At 36.8% G+C, this 21,555-nt stretch overlaps 1 protein-coding gene across 4 annotated transcripts in view; it reads left to right on the top strand.

Moving 5' to 3' along the window:
* Positions 1-21,555, top strand: part of OPTN (optineurin) — a 39,701-nt gene that overhangs the window by 10,560 nt on the left and 7,586 nt on the right. For 3 of the 4 annotated variants that reach the window (XM_043966682.1, XM_043966683.1, XM_043966681.1), the window contains exons 2-11: positions 761-937; positions 2,145-2,347; positions 5,742-5,921; positions 8,689-8,762; positions 14,133-14,267; positions 16,662-16,764; positions 18,279-18,394; positions 19,816-19,965; positions 20,351-20,444; positions 21,392-21,550. In XM_043966682.1, the coding sequence (XP_043822617.1) occupies positions 772-937; positions 2,145-2,347; positions 5,742-5,921; positions 8,689-8,762; positions 14,133-14,267; positions 16,662-16,764; positions 18,279-18,394; positions 19,816-19,965; positions 20,351-20,444; positions 21,392-21,550 (1,380 nt within the window). In that variant the 5' untranslated portion in view covers positions 761-771. Of the gene's footprint in view, positions 1-760; positions 940-2,144; positions 2,348-5,741; positions 5,922-8,688; positions 8,763-14,132; positions 14,268-16,661; positions 16,765-18,278; positions 18,395-19,815; positions 19,966-20,350; positions 20,445-21,391; positions 21,551-21,555 lie in introns of those variants that run through there. The other variant, XM_043966685.1, reaches the window with a different exon arrangement.

Here is a 21,555-nt window from a genome sequence, read left to right as displayed (position 1 = left end):
AATTAATTCTAGAAGTATTCTTTTTGCTAAGCATTAAAAAAGAAAAGTCAGTTCAAATGTTACATAAGGGTTTCTTTTGATGCCATTGTATCTAAATTTTGAAATCAATAGTATGAGTTAATTTTCATAATGATTTTCATTCTTTTTAGATTGTGGGGTGGGGGTTTTTTGGGTTTTTTGCAGGGCAGTGAGGGTTAAGTGACTTGCCCAGGGTCACACAGCTAGTAAGTGTCAAGTGTGTGAGGCCCGATTTGAACTCAGGTCCTCCTGAATCCAGGGATGGTACTTTATCCACTGTGCCACCTAGCTGCCCCTAGATTTGTATTTTAAGCCAATTTGAATTTCATTGTTTTTTATTCTTCCATATGTATTTTGTTCTTCTAAACAGTTTGTTTTTCCAACTGATTATTTGATCAAATTATATAAAGTATTTCCTCGGTAAATTGATTGCCATGACAAGTGTAAATTAATTCTAGAAATACTATTTTGGGTTGTTTTTTTTTTTGGCGGGGCAATGAGGGTTGAGTGACTTGCCCAGGGTCACACAGCTAGTAAGTGTCAAGTGTCTTAAGCTGGATTTGAACTCAGAAGGGCTGAAAATGCCTTGGAAAAAAGAATTTTGAAAGAAAAAAACTACCCTCTAAAGCATTTTATGTTGGGAATAAATACTGAGATTTTTCTGTCTTGGTGAGTTTTAGAATCTAGCCCTTAAATATAGGAAGAAGAACCTTGTATTTTTTTTAATGTGATTGTCTCTCAGGAGCTACTACAATGTCCCACCAATCACTGAGTGACTCAGCTGAAAATGGGGATTGTTCCAAGGGAAGCACTGGAAATGGACCTCAGAATTTGGCTCACCCAGACCTGGATACATTCACTCCAGAGGAGATGCTGAAACAGATGAAGGAACTCCTTATTGAGAACCATCAGTTAAAAGGTGTAAGATAACTGACTTTAAAATTGATCTTTATTTCTCATGTATCCCTGTGCCTTTGTGAACTATAATTTCATTGTAAAGGCCTAGGAATTGGATTTTCTTATAGTTCACTTTCTTTCTGTCTCCCTGGGGAGATATTTGTAGAATTTGGCTTTTGACAAGGCTGGACCCCTCTCTGTTGCTTAGCATTTGCCACATAGGTCAGAATCCAGAGTATTGTCGAAGGAGAAATAGGTAGTTTGGGTCCTTAGGTATTCCTCTTTAAAGAATTACAACTCTTGCACACAATCCAATTAGAGTAAAATGGTCTTTTATTTGGCAGCTTAGAGAAATTGACCAAGAAGGAAGTCAAAAGGAGAAGAGGTGGCTTAGAGACATGATTCTCTGAGACACCTTTCTTCAACAGATGGGGTGACCACCTGACAATAGAAAGTTCCCTTTGGGGGTAGGGAAAGCTTGAATGAGAGGTGGGATGGAGTGACTCACCACCTGACAATAGAGGGGTGGTGGTCCTGAGTTCTAGAGTTATCTGTCCCCTGGTATCCCCACAGGCAGCAGCCATGCCTTATCTCCCTTATTTCTTAGGTATGTCTGTCCTTTAGTTTAGCTTGTCAAGGAGAGTTACTCCCAAATCCAAATCAGTCTTAATGTGTAGCACATTAAAAAAAAAATTTAAAGCAAAAGACATTTAAAGGAGACATTTAAAAGATAATAAATAATATCTTTTTAAGAAAAAAAAAGCTCTGTATTTTCTTTATCTTCCTTCCTTCCTTCCTTTCTTTCTTTCTTGAGACAATTGGGGTTAAGGGACTTGCCCAGGGTCTGAGGTGAGATTTCAACTCTGGTCCTCTTCACTCCAGGGCTGGTGCTCTATCCACTCTGTATTTTCTTTATTATATAAAAGTCCAGGGATCCAGTCTAGGACTCCTGAGGACCATTTCTTAATCTACTGTAGAATATCTCATATTCATATTGGGGTTCCATAATTTAGTGTTCCTGAAGTTCTGAAGACTGAAAAAAGCCTGTTCCTCCCTTTTTTACCAGGTCTTTAAGCCTTTATCTTGCTGTCACTTGAGCCAAAGTTGAGCTATTATATCCAAGTAACAGAGTTATCTATGGAGAAATTTAGTTAGGTAACTTCAAATTAATATATTAGTCAAATTAATATCTCTGGTCAACTGATACCCTCATTATGAACTGTATACAGAGGCCATGAAGCTAAATAACCAAACGATGAAGGGACGGTTTGAAGAGCTTTCAGCCTGGACAGAAAAACAAAAGGAAGAGCGCCAGTGTTTCGAGTTGAAGTTCAGAGAAGTCAAGGAGAGCTTGTTATCTTTGAGTAATGAAAATGAAAATCTGAGAACAGAAATTGAAAACCTTAAAGGGAAAAAGGAAAGGCCTTTTGAGGTGAGCAAAATATATTGATTTTTTTTTTCCCACTGAACAGAAGCTGATCTGTACTCTTATGGACTAAAATCTTTGATCATTCTGGTTTTGCTGGCGTTAACTTTTATATTATTTAAGCAGAAAAGTTTTCTTGAGAAAATGTATGGCATAAACAAGATAATGGGGAACATATTTAACTTCTTTTAGGGAATGTTGTTAAAGACTTGTAAATAAGTGAGTATTATTTACAAATAACAAGCCCAGGCTTAATGGCCAGGTCTCCAGGCCTTTGGTCCTTGCAGGCTCTCCAGGAGACTAATCCATGGCTTGAGGTATAGAGTTCTGAGCTGCGTAAAGCAGATCCCAACAGGCATCCATCCTCACAGAGTCCAGCATGTCCAAGGAAGGGTGAAACAGCACAGGTCAGAAATGGAGCTGGTCAAAGCTTCCTGCAGATCAGCAGTTGGGATTGGGGCTATGAGTGGCCATTATACATCCTAGGGAAGACCTAGTTTCTCAAAAATGAACGAACAAAAAAATAACATTTTTCTATTTAATCAGAATGTTTAGGATTCCTTCTCTTTGGCAATAGAAGCATATCCTTGAAAGTCACATGACAGCATTTTTAGAAATTAGTTTTGTTTTGTTCATTCAGATTGTTCCTATCTACGTAATCCAAAACTTGAAGGTTGTTTTCTTAGTTTTCAAAAAATGGTTTGAAAACTTTTTTGGGATGTCATTTAACATCCATGAATTAACCTTATTAAGCTAATCTTAGCCCCAAAAGCTAAATAGCCCAAAAAAACTGAAGGAAAAAATCTCTTGTCCAAGCTTGTAGCAATGTATATATTAATTATTGGGCACAGGGCATCCTCAGGATTATAAAACAGTACCTCACTATGACACCATTAAGTTGGGGATTAAAATGAATTTCACTTCTGAGGTTCTTGCCCTTATTTCAAAGAACCATGAGTGGGATTTTATTGACTTAAGTGTATGATCCTGTGATTATTCTCCTTTCTGAGGTTTTTCCCAAAATCTAGAATAAGAATTTTTAAACAGAGTTCTGTAAACATTGAAAAGAATATTGATAACTATTTTTCAGAAAACAGAAAGATTATTTCTCCCAATAGAGATTAAAGCACTATGTTGGGGTAAAGCACCAGTTAAGTGGGTCAAGTAAGTTCATGCTTATGTTCATATTTTTACCATGAATTAGATTAACTACTAATTTTTGGACAGATTGAGAAGCAGCAGCAAAGGAATGAATGAGAGTGAATTAAGAAAAGGGAATGTTGAGAGAACAGTATAAAGGATGGAAGGTTAAGTGTTATACATGATAGCAATGATCACAAGATCATACACTTAGTGCTGGAAAGGACCTTAGAAGTTACTGAGGCCAGCACCTCATTTTATAGAGGTAAGCAGGGTCCAGAGAGGTTACCTGACCTGCTCAGAGATCACACAGGCAGTTAGAGGCAGAACTGGCATCTTGTTGAAAAAGTAATGGATAAATGGCTTGCCCACAGACTAAAAAAGAGTCCATGTGTAGTATCTCTTAGAAGCAGACCTGTCAGTGTTTCAGCAGATCACATTTGCTGCATCTGATAAGTCAACCCTTACATTTCAAAGGACATTAACTTGCTCCTTTGGAGTTTATCATTAGCTAAATTTGTGGAAGGTTAAGATGAAATGGCAGTTTCACCTGGAAAATATGAACAATACAGTAGTATATTGTTTTCGAAAAAGAAAATGTTTTATCTCTTCCCCTTTAGCCTTAAGGGAGCTGACAGTTGGCATTAGCTTTCTGTGAGCCAATCACATTGTAGTCTGAGAGGGAAGATTCCAGAAACAGTTAGTCTGTTTGGGCAGTTGCCCACAAGTTTCTAGACAGTCTCTGAACTGATAGATATTGAGATCAGAAGGTAGGGCCTGGATGGCTTCTTCCAAAACAGGAAGCCGACTGAAATGAGCTGCAAGGAGGACTCAGTAGTGAGGTGGTAGTTTCCTTGGGAGAGTAACTGCTAGTTTCATCTTTGTTTCTACTTTGTCATCTTTTTCTTCCTCCATACCTTGCCTTCCAGCTCCATTTTCTCCATGCTTTGGCCTAAATTTCCCTTTCATAAAGTAGCTCCCCTTAAAGTATTAATTAGCTAGGCCATCCTCCCCACCTGTCTGTTCTTTGTTTCAGCCTTCTTCCTCAGTTAAAGCTTTCAGGCCCTTAGTAACTTGAGGTTTTTGATTGCCTGGGAAATTTCATTGAATAACATTAAAATTATCAGAAAGCATTTTCATTCCCAATTACACATTCCCTAGTCTAGGTTAAGCAATGTGCAAAAGGGGTTATATAAAATTGTTCCATATAATTATGTTTATATAGAACTTCAAAATTTACAAAGAATTTGCCTTTTGAGAACTTAAATTCCAAGATGAAAACACTTGTACAAAACATAAATATACAAAAAAAATATTAAATCAATACATAATGGACCAGACAACTACAAAGTTTTGAAACAGCCAACATGTACATATCCTTAGATATCCTTGGTGCTGCATCTTGGCATGTAAAGGTCTGCTTTGGTTGAGTTGAGATATCTTTGTTTGTTTGTTTTTAAACTGATTGTCAAATAATCTTGCATGTTATCTAAACAGGAATATCAATGATTGATTTTGGGGATGGGAAGATAACTGACATGGTAAACTATGGCCCATTCTGATTGTATGGTCTTCTCAATGTGATGAATTAGTGCTTATATGATGACAGCTTCTACCTTTGTTTTCTGGAACTAGGTCGATTAGAGTATAAGTTTTTTGAAGACAAAGATGGTATCAGTTTTCATCTTTGTATAGCTAATGATACAGTACCTTGTACATAGTAGGTACTTAATAGATAATTTAGTTTGGAATTAAAATCTGAATTGAAATTCAGGAATATTCCATAGGTCAGATTTCTAACACAGCTTCTATTCAGTTGATTTCCAGGGTCATAGATTTCAAGCTAAAAAGGGACCTTTGGGTCATTAAGCCCAACATACTCACTTTACAAATAAGAAAACTGAGACCCAGAGAGGTTAAATGAATTGCCCATGGTCACAAAAGTAGTGACAGAGCTAGGATTTGAACCTATTTCCCCTGAATCTAGATACAGCAGTCTTTCTTTTCCGCCATTCTAGACTGTCAGCCTTCTCTTTTTGAACACAACATGGTTTTTATCTTCCTATATTTGGAAGCAATAAAGTGCTTATGTGGAAATGACTATCATATAGTACTTTTCTAAATGTCAAATGAAAGTCAAGGTTTCTAGCTGGAGAGAGGGATGGCCTGTGAATTGGGTTTATCACTTGGAATGCATCAAATTTGGTGGCTTGTTTTTGTTCTATTTGCTTATTTGCTTAGCATGACTTGACATTTTCAGGATATCACTGGTGACTCCAAGATTACCAGGACAGTGACAGACCAAGAAATGGAGCAACTAAAGACACAAGTGACTCGTCTTCAAGCTGAGAAGGCAGATCTACTCGGCATTGTGTCAGAATTACAGCTCAAGCTGAACACAGGCTCCTCTGAAGACTCATTTGTTGAAATTAGAATGGCTGTAAGTTTTTGTTTGTTTGTTTTGTGGGGCCATGAGGGTTAAGTGACTTGCCCAGGGTCACACAGCTAGTTACTGTCACATGTATGAGGCCAGGTTTGAACTCCGGTACTCCTGAATCCAAGGTCAGTGCTTTATCCACTGCACCACCTAGCTGTAAATTATAAAATACTGCCAGTTAAAGATGGGGAAACTATCTTTTATCATTTTTTCTTTCTGATGCAGGGAAGATAAATGATTTTCTTTTCTGGTGGCATGAGAAATTTAAGAACAACCCACTTGATGTGGGGATTTCATTCCCTTTTTAAAAAACTACTCTAAAATACTTAAGATGAGATATTGGTTACCTTTCAAAAAAAGAGTTGGTTTGTTTTTAAATTCTGGGCAAATAAACATCCTATAATTGAATGAAAAGGAATACATTACATTAAGAACTATTATGATTTGGTCCTAAGTCTGAGCCAGCAGAATGGCATCAGATGTTTAATAGATGATCTTTATCTAGTTCTATCAAACTAGGATCTACATGGTGTCCCAGTTAAATATACTAACAGATACTTAATGTCTGACACATTTTTTTCCTCTACATATTTGGGGGAGGGGGCAGTGAGGGTTAAGTGACTTGCCCAGGGTCATACAGCTAGTAAGTGTCAAGTGTCTGAGGCTGAATTTGAATTCAGGTCCTCCTGAATCCAGGGCCAGTGCTCTATCCACTGTGCCACCTAGCTGCTCCTCCTCTAAATTCTTTGGGAGAACATCTAGCACCATAATATCTTAAGTAATCAGAAAACATTTTAGGCAGCAAAAAAGGAAGATAAACTCTGTATGAGCCTCTGCTCCATTATGGCTAAATGAGACTGGATGGTGGGTCTAAAAAGAGGCTTTTTAAACTTTTTCCACTTGCAACCCCTTTTTGCCTGAGACATTTTTTTGCTATCCCAGGTATATAAGTATATAAAATAGTTATACAAATCAAACATTTACTGCCAAATTTTTTGTGACCCCCCCCACATTCAGTTACATGACCACAGTTTAAGAAGCTTTGGTCTAAAAGATCCCCAGGAGCATAATAGATTCATTATTGTCTTTCCTATCTTTTCTTTTCTTTTTTTAATACAGTATTTTAATTGCCTTTTTGTTGTTGTTGTTGTTTTTTCAGGGCAATGAGGGTTAAGTGACTTGCCCAGGGTCACACAGCTAGTAAGTCTCAAGTGTCTGAGGTGGGATTTGAACTCAGGTCTTTCTGAATCCAGAGCCAGTGTTTTATCCACTGCGCCACCTAGCTGCCCCCTTCCTATCTTTTCTAACACAGTGTTAATATCTTTTTTTTTTTGTGGGGGGCAATGAGGGTTAAATGACTTGCCCAGGGTCACACAGCTAGTAAGTCTCAAGTGTCTGAGGTTGGATTTGAACTCAGGTCCTCCTAAATCCAGGGCCAGTGTTTTATCCACTGTGCCACCTAGCTGCCTCCAGTTAATTTCTTTTAAAGGAAAAGAGATAAAATATTTGTCTTGCTAAAAGAACTAAAGTATGTGGGTATATGTATAAAAAGAAAAAGAAAAACAATCTGTGTTTGGAAAATCCAGTAATTTTGGTGGCAACCAAAAATACCAGTATAGTGTCTAGCAAATTGGTGCATGATGACACTTGTTTATTTTCTTTTTTTATGATCAAATTAAAAGAGTCTCTAAGGTCTGACTTTAGTATGTAAACTAAGAAGTCATCAAATAAGGTGTCATAAGTATGATTTGAAAATGACTTTCAGTAATCAGTACATCTAAATCACCCTAATGCAAATGATTTATATCCATCAAATTAAAGAGATTTTATAACTCCAGTTGAAAACAAAGTTAAACTTTGTACCTACTCCCTTTCTGCAAGTTATCGGAGGTTAGTAAAGCTAGTGGGGTTTTCTAAAGAGCTTTGCTGCAAATAAATTGACAAATTCAGAAAAACCACGTACTATATCAGAAGTTCCCAAATGAAATTCCCTCTTCTGAAGGCTCTTGATTAGTAAGGCACTCTTCTTCACAGGTGAATAATAACCAGAATTGCCACTCATAGCTAGGATAAAAATATTTTTCTTACTTCAGTGAATTGGAAACATTGCATAGTAATCTTAAAGACTTCATGCAATAAAAATAATTTATAGCCATCTTAATCTGTTCTGGAAGAATTTTTTTCCTTTGGGTGTATTGTAATGGAAATGTATTTTGGCATCAGTGTAGAGTCTTAGTCTTCCGTGTGCCCTAAAGATCATTCAACCCCTGTTATGTATCTAACAAGAACCATCTTAGCAAAGACTTATTACTTTATTAATGTTCCAGGGTGAAGAGTCTGTCTCCTCCATTTTGGTTACAGTAACTTCTATCCATCTCTTTTCCCAAAATGTGAAAGACAGAAAGGATGTGTGAGGAGATAGCATTAGCAGCATGCGCATTATTTGCTAGAGGGGAAAGAGGAACTTGGAAGAGTTTCTTGTTTATCAGGCTACGTGTACACATTTCACTTCTGAGTGAGTCTGCAAAAAGGACCTTAATTCCTTGTGATATTGAATAAAAAGGGGAAGGTTAATAACTTCTATTCAATTTGAATGAATTAAACATTTTAAATGCTAAGAATTTTTCATAGGTTCCTTGAATTGAGTATCTTTAAAATTCTTGCTTTATCTGCTCAGTTTCCCCTCATTTGATTGTAAAGATAAAGCATTTATCTTTGATCTCTGTTAATTACTAAGACTGCTTGATTTTTAATTCTTTTCATTTCACAGGAAGAAGATGAGACTGGAACTCTAAAAGAAATCAAGAATGGACCTGGGTTGATAACACCTGACCCCATTGACAAGTAGGTAGAATAAAGCCTCGTTACTTTAAAATATATCCAAAAAGCATTATAGTAATAAACTGTTTAATTATCTTGACTTCATCCTCTGAGAGTTAAATATGGGTGGGCTGAAATGTAATTTTTCTATCCATTTATACTGCTAATTCTTGAAGAATTTTGAGTTTAAATGTGATTCAACATAAGAATAAAAATTAATTAAAAACCATAATGATATTTAGTATTGCCTTAAAGACCAGCTGATATGTAAAAGAGAGAGGACTAAGTATTTCGTGTTCCCTAGACAAAAGGAGAAAGGATAAAAAGGTGAAACACCTCGCTTTCAATCACTAAGTCTTTGGTAGAAATTGGAGTAGAATTCATGTCACCTGGTATCTAGACCAATGAATTCTTTGATTTCTAAAAAGACTGCCTTTTTAATATGACATAACATTTGCCTCTCTTCCCATCCCTTCATTTATTCCTGCTCACAGGGTAGGATGGCTAGGGTCTTTATAATCTTGCACATGAATGAGTTGTTTTACTTTTAATCCCAAAGTGTGTATTGGGTGAGGAGGGTAGTATGCATCTTGGTTAGAGGAAAGAATGATGGATTTAGAGGTAGGAGACCTTGAGTTTGAATCCTGTTTATAACATTTAATATCTGTATGACAATGGGGAAGTCACTTTACCTAAGTTTCCCTTGTCTGTGAAATGGAGATAATGATATTTAGCCTCATAGGATTGTTCTGAAATATTTTTTAAACACTGAAATGCCACATAAACATGAGTTTGTTATCTGTCCCATCTAAATATTAGATGGGTGATGTGGGGACATGTTGGGCAGCTAGGTGATACAATGGATAGAGTGCTGGGCCTGAAGTCAGGAAGAAAAATCTCCCGGAGTTCAAATGGGGCCTCAGACATTTATTAGCTGTGTGACCCTGGTCAAGTCATTTAACCCTGTTTGCCTGTTTCCTCATTTGTAAAATGATCTGGAGAAGGAAATAACAAACCACTCTAATGTCTTTGCCAAGAAAACTGCAAATGGAATCACTAAGAGTCAGTCACAGATTACTGAAGTGGGGACACAGAAATGTGGGGAGGGAGGAGGGAATTAGTTAAAAGAGGTTGTTGCTGTTGTTAGGATTTAGGTGAGGCAGGCCTGTGCCAAGTTGCCAACCTCACTCTCTCCTCCAGAGTCATCTGGGTCCAGTAGCAAGATATATATCAGGCAATTGGGGTTAAGTGACTTGCCCAAGGTCACACAGCTAATAAGTGACTGAGGTGAGATTTGAACTCAGGTCCTCCCAACTTCAGGGCCAGTGCTCTGTCCATTGCACCACCTAGACACCCCTTAGAGCTAGCTAAAAAATTAGGCAAAGAAAGGCATATTTTACTTGGTCAAAAAGAAAGTAAATAAATAGATGGGATGGAGGGCAGAAGACCCTCAGGGTTTCTGGCCAAAATAAAAACAATTGCTATTTAAGCGCACTCTGAGCCATCCAGAGGCCAAGGAGAGCCTGGGCTGGGACCTATTATATAGTTACAAGAAGAGATACAGGGGGCAGCTAGGTGGCGCAGTGGATAAAGCACCAGTCCTGGATTCAGGAGTACCTCAGTTCAAATCCGTCCTCAGACACTTGACACTTACTAGCTGTGTGACCCTCGGCAAGTCACTTAACCCCCATTGTCCTGCAAAAAAAAAAAAGAGATACAGAATGAAAACTTTTTTCTCAAAATGTTTGAGTTTTGATAGAGTTAAGTCTATGCAAAGTTAGACTACTCTGTGTAACTCTTAGTGTTACATCCCTCTACTAAATAAAGGGTGTCAGAAAAGTTTGGTGTTTTATTTTAGTGTGTACACTGAATTATCTTTATTTTTAAATGTAACTTGACAAATGCATAGCTTCAAAATGTGGTATCTTTACATTTTAAAATATTAATGAAATATTTTGTATTTTTTATTATGTTCCCATATAAGGGGAGATTCAGTTCAGAAAGCTAAGTGCTAGTGATGCAAAGACAAAAACAAAAGAGTCCTAGGAACATATCCTACTCAGAGGAAAGTATACACACACACACACATAAATAAATACAAGACTATACAAGGTAAAATGCAAAATAATTCAGGTGCAAGGGCACTACCATCTGGGGAGAGGCCTCTTGAAGAACATAGTACTAGAACCAAACCTTGAATGGAGCTGTGTAGAGCTAGGAGTTCCAAGATGTAGAACAAGGAGGAAGACCATTCAGGGCATGGGGGCCATCCTGGGCAAAGGCATGGAGACAAAAGAGAGTCTTTTGTGTCCTGAAAACAGCAAGATGGCCAGTTTGCTAGGAATGCAGAAATAGTTTGTATTTTCTTCTAGAGGCAATAGGGTGATTGTGCACTTAATAAATGCTTTTTGATAACAATAGTTTAACAAAATTATTCCTCTGGATTAGGTGAAAAAAGGCAGACTAGGAAATAGTACTTTAGGATTTGGCTCAGGGTGAATGGCTAAACTCAAAGAATAGTCATTAATTCCTTGTCTTTTTTGGGAGATGGTTTCTGCTGAGTTGCCATGGGGGTCTGTAATTGGCTCTTGTACTATTTAACAATTTTTTTTTTAACAAATTACAAAAATCTGAAAATGACATAAAAGTGTATTACATGGGAATAGCCAACACTTTGGATTACAGTGTCATTTTAAAAAGGTCTCGACAAGGGGCGGCTAGGTGGTACAGTGGATAAAGCACCAGCCCTGGATTCAGGAGGACCTGAGTTCAAATCCGGCCTCAGACACTTAACACTTACTAGCTGTGTGACCCTGGGCAAGTCACTTAACCCCAATTGCCTCACTAAAAAAAAAACAAAAACAAAAAAAAGGTCTCGACAAGCCAGAGCATTTTCTTAGAAGAAAAAATTCAATAGAGATCAATATTAACTATTATATTTGTGAAATTGATCTTTTTCAACACAGTATAAAATGAGAAAAGCAATGCTAGATAGAACTTTATCTAAAGAAGTTTAGTGTACTACAAGCTTCATATTAGTCAAAAGTGATGGAAGCCAAAAAAAAGTAAATTAAATCTTAGACTATATTAAGAGAACAGTGTCCAGGACTGGAAAGGTAATGGTTCCAGTGCAGTCTGCCTTCTTCATATCACATCTGGAATATTGTATCCATTTAGTTCTGAGTGACACATTTGATCGAATGGAGGGCAACCTCAGTGGTTGCACTCCTGCCTTATAAGGGTGGGGTAAGAAAGGAAGCATTTATCTTGAAGAATAGAAGACTTAGGAAGACAAGTGATGACTTTCTTAAAATACTCGAAGGGTGGATTGTGGGAAGTTTGGAAAAAAGATTAGATTTGTTCTGCTTAGTCACAGAAGACAAAACTAGAAGCAATGGATAGACATTTCAGAGAGGCAGTTTATCTGAGGAAAAACTGCTTAACAGTTATAATCCACAAGTGGTATCCTTACCTCAAAGGATAGAGATTTTCAAGCAAAAGTAGCATGAACCCTTTTGGTCACATATATTGTAGAGGGGGCTGTTAAGGAAGGGGTTTGATTAGATGGCCTTGAGGGCCGTTCCAAAGCTGATTTTGTAATTTTATGATTGAGAAATTTATAGTGCATTTAGTGATATTATCAAAACTCTTGCTTGTTGACATCCATCCTTAATGGCCCAGGTCAGATACTCTATCTTCTATGAAACTTTCCCTGATCTTTACTACCTCACTGCCCACAACTGGAAGTGATTTATCCATCCTCTCATCTCAAAGCATTTTATATTCTTTTCTTAATAGACCCATATTCCAGATTTATAGTATTACCTGTGTATGTCTCATCTTTCTTGCAAGTTCAAAGTTTATATAAATAAGTCAGTCTAAAATGAACTAAATAACCTGAATTAATTAATTAATAATCTAAACAGTATTTTTACTGATATCTTCCTCGGCTTTTTTCCTTTTTCCTCTGATGATCCCTTGTTTGTTTTTGTTAGAGGACTGAGGGAAAGGACAATTTTTGCTTAACTCTTGGGCAAATTTTCCTTCCTAAATACATTTATTCTAAGGCACATTATTTAAGTCTTTAGTAAAAACAAAATCCTTTGCTCTGTTTATTGTCTTCTTAGGAAATTATTATCATTATCATTAAAATTGACAAGAAGATACTGTTTTACTCAGATTGAAATCAAACATTGTAATTAGAAAATTTTCTTAATTCCAGTGCTTTCCCTCCGTTAATTATTTCCTGTTTATCTTGTATATAGCTTGTTTTTTATATATTTGGTTTCATGTTATCTCCCCTGTTAGAATGGAAGCTCCTTGAAGATAGGAATTGTCTTCTGCCTCTTTGTATCCTCAGCCCTTAGTACAGTGCCTGGCACATATAGGCACTTAATAAATGTTGATTGATTGATAGGCAATTACCCACATTTATCCACATCCCATTTTGCTACTCTCTTGATTCATTGTTTCCTAACAAAGATCCAGACTTAGTTTTTCAGTGCCTTTATCTACTATAAAGGATCCATCCCTGGGGCCTTACTGATCTCAGACAGCTTACTACAGGATTTCAGGTCCTTCTCAGAACAATATCTTAGAATGTATTTTGCTTTTGACATACCTTCCCCACTTCCAGGGATTTAACCTGTTAAAGCTTCTTAAATTTTCATCTATCTCTTAAAACCTAACTTGAGATGTTAAGCCTACAGAACTTTTCTGGATCCTGACTTGAGTTTATTAGCCATTTATATAATCCCCAGAACTAACCCATAGTTAACCAGGAAGCCATCTCTTTGCACAGCAGATTTGAGAGGGGAACAAAAATAGTGAAGACACATTGGGGCAGCTAGGTGGCACAGTAGAAAGAGCACCGGCCCTGGATTCAGGAGTACCTGAGTTCAAATCCGGCCTCAAACACTTAACACTTATTAGCTATGTGACCCTGGGCAAGTCACTTAACCCCAGTTGCCTCACCAAAAAAAAAAAAAATAGTGAAGCCACAGTTCTAGCCCTCAAAGAATTTCATGTTAGTAGGGGAGATAAGACACGTAACAAAAAACCAGACTACAAAATGGAAACTAAGTACCTAAGAGAAGTGCTGTGAGAAAAGAGGAACAGCCCTTTTGGGTGAGTGAGTCCAGCTTGGGTGTTCTAAGGACATTGTTTTGATTCACTTTGTGGTTTCCTTTAAAAACAGCAGAAGAGCATGGTATAGGATTTAGACAGTATCATTTAGTAATAGCTGATAAATGCTCAGTAGGGTAGCTTGTTTAAAACAGATCGTGTTTAAATTAAATAATCTGCTTTAAATTATAACACTCTTACTTCCAGATACAAATGTTTAACTTTTTGTTCTCTAATCATACTAAAATGCAGCACCTTTTCTCTTTATAGGAACAAATCTGTGGATGGGGCAAAGAACTATTTGGAATCTGAGGAATTAACTGTTAGTCAGCTTCTCCTGTGCCTCAGGGAAGGAAATCAGAAGGTGGAAAGACTTGAAACTGCACTCCAGGCAGCTAAAGACAGGTATATAAAGCACAAGTACATTATATTTATATTCACTTTCAGGACCTCTTAATTTTTACAAAAGAATTGTTTTCAAACATGAAGTATACAAGGCAATTTTCCTAGAATGAGAATTGTTTTCCTTGCCTGATGACATCATTGTGAGATTCCATTGAGCTAATGTATTTAAAAATGCTTTTAAAGTTGTGTACATTTATACAAATATGTGATGGTGGGGATATGCAACAGTTTTACTTTTCTGATAATCATATCTATTAGCATATGACTTAATTTCATGAAAGTGAGGCTGATACTATCACTTAAATATAATTTAAAAATTCACTTTCCCCAAAATAACATCAAATAGAGGAGATTTAAATTAGCTATTTCAGCTTTAATCAGCTACTGATAGTCAGGGTTGTGCTATCTCAGGCCCTTTTGATATTTTCCTTGTAACCTGCTACTATTAATCAGCACCTTTATAAAACAGGGACATTCTGGTGACTAGCCACTAAATTTTATAAATGCCCCATGCCTAACCAGCAGGACACTTTTTGCTTGGCCCTCATAGGAAAGAAGTAAGAATACTTGTAAGAAGCTGTGGTGAGGAAAATTTATTCTCCTTATAATAAAATACTTTCTGACATTTAGAACTAAACAAAAGTATAATGGTCTTCAAGCAAAGGCTGGATGATACATTTATTCAGGCATTAGAGAAGGAATTCTGGTTTAGGTACAGGTTGAACTGGAGGGCCTCTGAGGTCCCTTTTAATTTGGGGTTCCATCACAAGACTCTAAAATGCACTTCCTTAAAACCTCTACTTGATACCTTCATATTTTGATTGGTTACATGATCTCTAACCAGTTGGTTGAACCAATGAACATATTAGCAAAGATGAAGAAGAAATGAAAAAATGCACCTCCTTCCTTTACTTGGAGAGGCAGGAACTTGTTGGTAGAGAATGTTGCCTGTGCAGTCAATATGCCAGTTCATTTTATTTAACTCATTTGGTTTTTTTTCCCTTTGTTATGAAGGGCTTACTGGAAGATAGGGCAAGGAAAGAAAGCTATATCTTGAAACAACTGATATAAAAACAAAATGCATCAATAAATCTTTTTAAAACAAAATTAAAATGTTTAAAGTCAGGAAGGAAGAAGTAAATTAATACCGATTTTTTATATTTCTATTACTAAAATTAATTATTATTTGGTGGTGGTATCTCTAGAAAAATTCTGCCAAAAGAAAAGGAAAGAAAAAATGGTTAGTCAAGAAGTATAAAACATATTCTATATAAGAAGAAATACATGCTGTTGCTTAGTATTAATATTAGGTATGCTGTATATAATAGGAAAGGGAGAAGTAAGTATTCTAAGTATGGGAGACAGCCAGGGCAAAGACACAAAGACAAGTGTCATAGTAAAAGGAACAGCATGTAGGAAAGGATGGCTGGATCATAGAGTGTGTGTGTGGAGGGGGACAGATTATAAGAAGGCTAGAAAAATAGGAAAGGATCTGGTTATAAAGAACTTTATTTTTGTTTTTTATTTGTTTTTTGGTTTTTTTCGTGGGGCAGTGAGGGTTAAGTGACTTTCCCAGGGTCACACAGCTAGTAAGTGTTGAGTGTCTGAGGCTGGATTTGAACTCGGGTCCTCCTGAATCCAGAGCGGGTGCTTTATCCACTGTGCCACCTAGCTGTCCCTTATAAATAACTTTAAATGTCAAATAAAGGACTTTATATTTGATCCAGGGAGCCAGTGGAATTTATTGAACAGGAAAATGGCATGGTCTTTAGGAAAATCCTGTGTGGAAGAAGGATTAGAATATGAAGAAACTTGAGTTAGGGAGACCAATTAGAAGATTATTCTAATAATCCAGGTAAAAAGTTATGAGGCTTCTATCCCAGGGTTTGACAAATTATATCTTCTCCAGGAAGGAAGAGCCCTATTTAGTGTGGGGAGAGCCACATTTCAGGAAAGGCCAGTAACAGATGTACATACAGAGAGTTTAAAATAAATCCCTATAGGGGGTGGCTAGGTGGCACAGTGGATAAAGCACCAGCCCTGGATTCAGGAGGACCTGAGTTCAAATCCGGCCTCAGACACTTGACATTTACTAGCTGTGTGACATTGGGCAAGTCACTTAACCATCATTGCCAGCCCCCCCCCAAATCCCTATATTACAGTTACTTGAGAATAGACAGTGTATATTCTGGATTTGTTTAGGACCATCTTGTTCTTTGTATTATTATTCTTTGTGTTAGTTCTTAAGCATATTTTATCTTAAATCTCTGCCAGCCAACTTGTCCATAGTCCATAGTTGGTCTGTTAAACATAGGAAAACTGTATTCTAGTTAGCACTTTTGCAGTTGTCATTTCTTTTCACACCTCAATGAAAATAACATTGGAATTTCTCAGACTTTCAGATTTAGAAAAGAAGGCAAGAGATTACTCTGAGAATGGCACCCAGACTGAAGAGGGCCCTGGAAAAGAAAAAGAAAAGGAGCAAAGCCTAGAAACTGTGGGTAACAGAAATCAAAGACTGCTTTTCTAATATAGTTCATAGTTAATGCTATAAGATGAAAACTGCATTATGTTACTGATTACATCCCTAGGATATGTCATCTGCTTTGAAAACACAAACATTCTATTTACTCTGAATATTTGTTATCACTCTCAAGTTTCCTTTTCCTGATTTGAATTTCATTCTGTATAAAATTCACTGAGCCAAATCCTCATCTTTGTAAATGTAGGAAATGCTGGCCCAGGGATTACTACTGTTAGGCTTACACTGTAGCTTTCCCCTGAATCTCTAAGGGGTGAGGAAAATTACAAAGGCAGGTCTTGTGAAAATGGGAGTTTTTCTTTAGAATTGTATATATAACCTAATATCTGGATCAGTTGGGGGCCAGACACAATCGAAATATTAGAAAATAGAGATAGTCCAGAAAGTTTCTTGAGACTATCTCCTTGATGGTTGCTACAAGGTAGAAGATTTAAGTAAGGTGGATACGGTATGTTTTATAAAAGTTTCCAAGTCTACCTAAAAGAGCCTACAAGCCAAAACAAGGACATTTTGGTAGCCACATAAGTTTCCATGGCATATGATAAAATACATTTCATTAAAAACCTCATTTCTGCTTAGCCATCTAAACCTGAAAAAGGACACATAAATAGGAAACTGACACTCAAAGGCTTATCAGGAAATCACAGAAGTTTCCGGTTCTACTATCGCAACAATTAGCTCATTGTAAAAATTACTGACTCCTCTTAGACTTCATAAAAGACATTAGTCCCCTGCAAGAAGAGTCATACACCAAAATAGTCACAAAATGAGGTCCAGATAAATAAGGGTCGGTTAAACAGAGTTATATTTCTGAAAATATTAATAAAAATCATGGTAGGGGGCAGCTAGGTGGCGCAGTGGATAGAGCACTGGCCCTGGATTCAGGAGGACCTGAGTTCAAATCCAGCCTCAGACACTTGACACTTACTAGTTGGGTGACCTTGGGCAAGTCACTTAACCCTCATTACCCAACCCCTCCCCAAAAAACCAAAAACAATAAAAATCATGGTAAAATTTGTTCTGATGGAATCAGTTTGATGTGAAGGAAGAAAAGCTATTTTCAAAAATTATCTTTAATAGATTATTTTATTTATTTGTTATGGTATTTATTATTTGTACACTGACAAGTATTTTTAGGAGCTACTATCATTGAAAACAGTTCTATGACTATTGATATCTTCATTTATTTATTTATTTTTTGCGGGGCTGTGAGGGTTATGTAACTTACCCAGGTTCACATAAATAGTAAGTGTTAAGTGTCTGAGTCCAGATTTTAACTCAGGTCCTCCTGAATCCAGGGCCAGTGCTTTATCTACTGTGCCACCTAGCTGCCCCCCCTTTATTTTCAAATCTACAAAAAAAATGTTAACAGAATAATCAAACTAATGAATTTGGTTTTCTTTTCTTTTTTTAAGAAAAGACAAACCTGGAGTAATCACCTTTGTGTGTTTGCATTTTCTGTTGGACAGGTTGGAAGTGAAGTGGAAACACTGAACCTCCAGGTAACAGCTTTGTTTAAAGAGCTTCAAGAAGCACACACTAAACTCAATGAAGCTGAGCTGATGAAGAAGAGACTTCAGGAAAAGTAAGAGTAAAGGGCAGAGTTGATTTGCATTTGGAGAATTTTTTAAAATGTAAAACTAGCACAGTACTGGTATTAGAAAAAGTTGAGAGCTGTTCTTAATTTTAAAATTAGAAAATCCTAAGGTTTTCTGGCATAAGGTTTCAGGCATACATGTGAAAAGTGTTTTGACTTTTGAGAACCTTTATTCCGTGTGTGTGTGTGTGTGTGTGTGTGTGTGTGTGTGTGTGTGTGTAAGTGCCTCCATGTGAGGAATTTTACAAAGCAAGATATACCTTGCAGGAAGACTACATTAACAATGACATTCAAATAAAAGGGAAGAGGAGAGGAAGAAGCTATAGTTTTGTTTTGTTTTGTTTTGTTTTGTTTTTTAGTGAGGCCATTGGGGTTAAGTGACTTTCCCAGGGTCACACAGCTAGTAAGTGTCAAGTGTCTGAGGCCGTATTTGAACTCAGGTACTCCTGAATCCAGGGCCGGTGCTTTATCCACTGCACCACCTAGCTGCCCCCAGAAGCTATAGTTTTTTAATTGGGAAAATCTTTTCATTATGGATCAATTATTAAGGAAGTATTTTGTGTTTTATTTTTGGACTAGGGCAGTTTACACATGTCTTAATAGCACGTAGGCTGTTGAGCTTGTTAAATTCATCTTCCAGACAAAGCAAAGTAGTGTTCAAATAATAGCTCTGGATACTGATATTCTCAAGGTTACCAGTACGTATTTGGAAAACCGAAGTGCTTTTTCATTTTCTCTACACTGCAGATAACTTTATGGTTGTCTCTTCTTCTTTTTTTTTTCTCGTGGGGCAGTGGGGGTTAAGTGACTTGCCCAGGGTCACACAGCTAGTAAGTGTCAAGTGTCTGAGGTCGGATTTGAACTCAGGTCCTCCTGACTCCAGGGCCGGTGCTCTATCCACTGCGCCATCTAGCTGCCCCCTATGGTTGTCTCTTGAAAGAGATTTTTCTAACTGTAGTTATAACCTTCAAATTTTAAGTACATAACTTACAAGAACAGGAACTGTATTGCCAAGTCCAAATCACTTTAGGAGGTGCATCTTCTTACTGATAAGTGCTGTGGTCTTTGAAAATTGTTTAAAAATAACTACCCTATCTCCTGAGAGTGACTGAAAGTTTAAAGTGGGTTAGTATTTCATATGATACTAACTGTGGAATCTTCTTTTGATAGTAGCAGAGTAAGTTAGTAAATAAATCTTTGACTAGTAAGAAGGCAAATGGGAACTGGCGTTATGTTTTCTTAATTACAAGATGAATCCATGCACATTACATATATGACATGCTTGACATTTACTACATAAGCTTAGACTTTTACATGTGTTAAAGTTCCATGTCCCGTTCTGACCTGGGTGGCTTAGAAGGGAAAGAACCATCTCCATTCCAGTTCAGCCTCTGCCCTGCCCTTTTCAGGTGTCTGGCCCTTGAAAGGAAAAATTCTGCAACCCCGTCAGAGTTGGATGAAAAGCAAGAATTAGTATATATCAACAAAAAGTTAGAGCTACAAGTGGAGAGTATGCGGTCAGAAATCAAAATGGAACAAGCCAAAACAGATGATGAAAAGTGAGTTTGGTATCAATGAAAGCACTGATAAGAATGGAACGATAAACTCCTTTGTAGTAGAGTAGAATTGGGGGATGAATTTGTACAATTTCTTCTTTTGATTACTGTATTTGAGCATTGGGGACCTCTTCTGATGGGATAGCATTTTTCGTTAGGAAAGAACCATAGGGTAGAGTGGAGAATGGAGCCCACACCTTAATTTGCTGGGTGGAACTGTTTTTTCTTGTTAAGTAGGAAGTTGAGGGAGAAAGGAGGAAAGAAATACCAATGTGTATTTATATCATGGTGGGAGAGCCATTTTGCTTATTTAGAGGAGGAAGAGAGAATCTAATAAAATCACAGATCTTTTTCCCAGTTTTCCAATTAATTTTTTTTATTCAAATAGGTCCAAATTTGCCATTTTACAGACTACACACAACAAGCTTCTTCTTGAACATAGTAATGCACTGAAAACAATTGAAGAACTAAAAAGAAAAGAGGTACTTAAAGGAAAAAGTTTAATTACACAGAGAGAAGAGAGGAATATGATTCTCTGTGTGTGTTCATTGTGCATGTGAAATATCTCAGTTGTCATAACCTCAATAAGGACATCTAACTTTTATGTCAAAATTTATATCATTATAATTTTTAGTGACTTAGTATTATTGTTTGTCATCTGTTTCTTATATATAACATGTTATTGTATGCAAAAATGACACTTTTGACATAGTTTTGATGCTATGTTAATATTTCCAATATTTGTGTGTGTGAAGTGTGTGGTTCATCCACATAGGGCCCCTTGTGACCAATGTCATGCATGGTGAGAGAGTTGGCTGGTATTAGAAATACTTTTTATCTATACAGTGTAACAACAGAAACTGACCTACTGCTGATTGCCCAAATTAATATAGTATTTAACTGGGCGAATGCCTGTCACAGTGTTCTTATTTAGATTATAAGAGCTTTAATTTGCAAAGTTTTTTATTGTCATTCGTACCACATTATAATTGTAATGATTCTCATTAGCTCACTAGAGTTATGGTTTATCTTTTGAAATGTCGCCTTACTTATTCTTGTCCCCTTTTAACATAAACAGTATATTCCTTTTTTTCTACTGATTACACAAAGGAATTTTATTTTAAAATATGATGACTCAATTTCAACCTTGGTCAGCTTAAAGGGATTTAGCTGTTGTGGTTTGGTTTGGTTTATTACCTTTTTTTATTGCCTTTTTTTTTTTAGCCTGAGATTAAGTATTAAATCCTACCAGGAAGCCAAGGGTCCTAAGTTTGTATTTAATGATATTTCTAAGAAACTGTGAAAGAAAAGTTGGCAACCTTTGTTATTAAAAGACAAAATAACTGTGAGCCAATAATGTTTCTACATATATTTTGTCTGCTATTTGACTAAGTTCAATATTTTTTCTTCAATGAATCTTTTATAACAGGCAGAAAAAGTTGATAGGTCAGTGATGAAGGAACTCAATGAAAAGCTTGATTTAGCAGAGAGAGCCCTGGCTTCCAAGCAACTGCAAATGGATGAGATGAAGCAGACTATCGCTAAGCAGGAGGAAGACCTAGAGACTATGGCTATCCTCCGGGCTCAGGTACA

This window comes from Dromiciops gliroides, chromosome 5 (assembly GCF_019393635.1).
Source record: "Dromiciops gliroides isolate mDroGli1 chromosome 5, mDroGli1.pri, whole genome shotgun sequence".
Lineage (NCBI taxonomy): Eukaryota > Metazoa > Chordata > Mammalia > Microbiotheria > Microbiotheriidae > Dromiciops > Dromiciops gliroides.
This window is presented reverse-complemented; position numbering and strand designations above follow the sequence as displayed.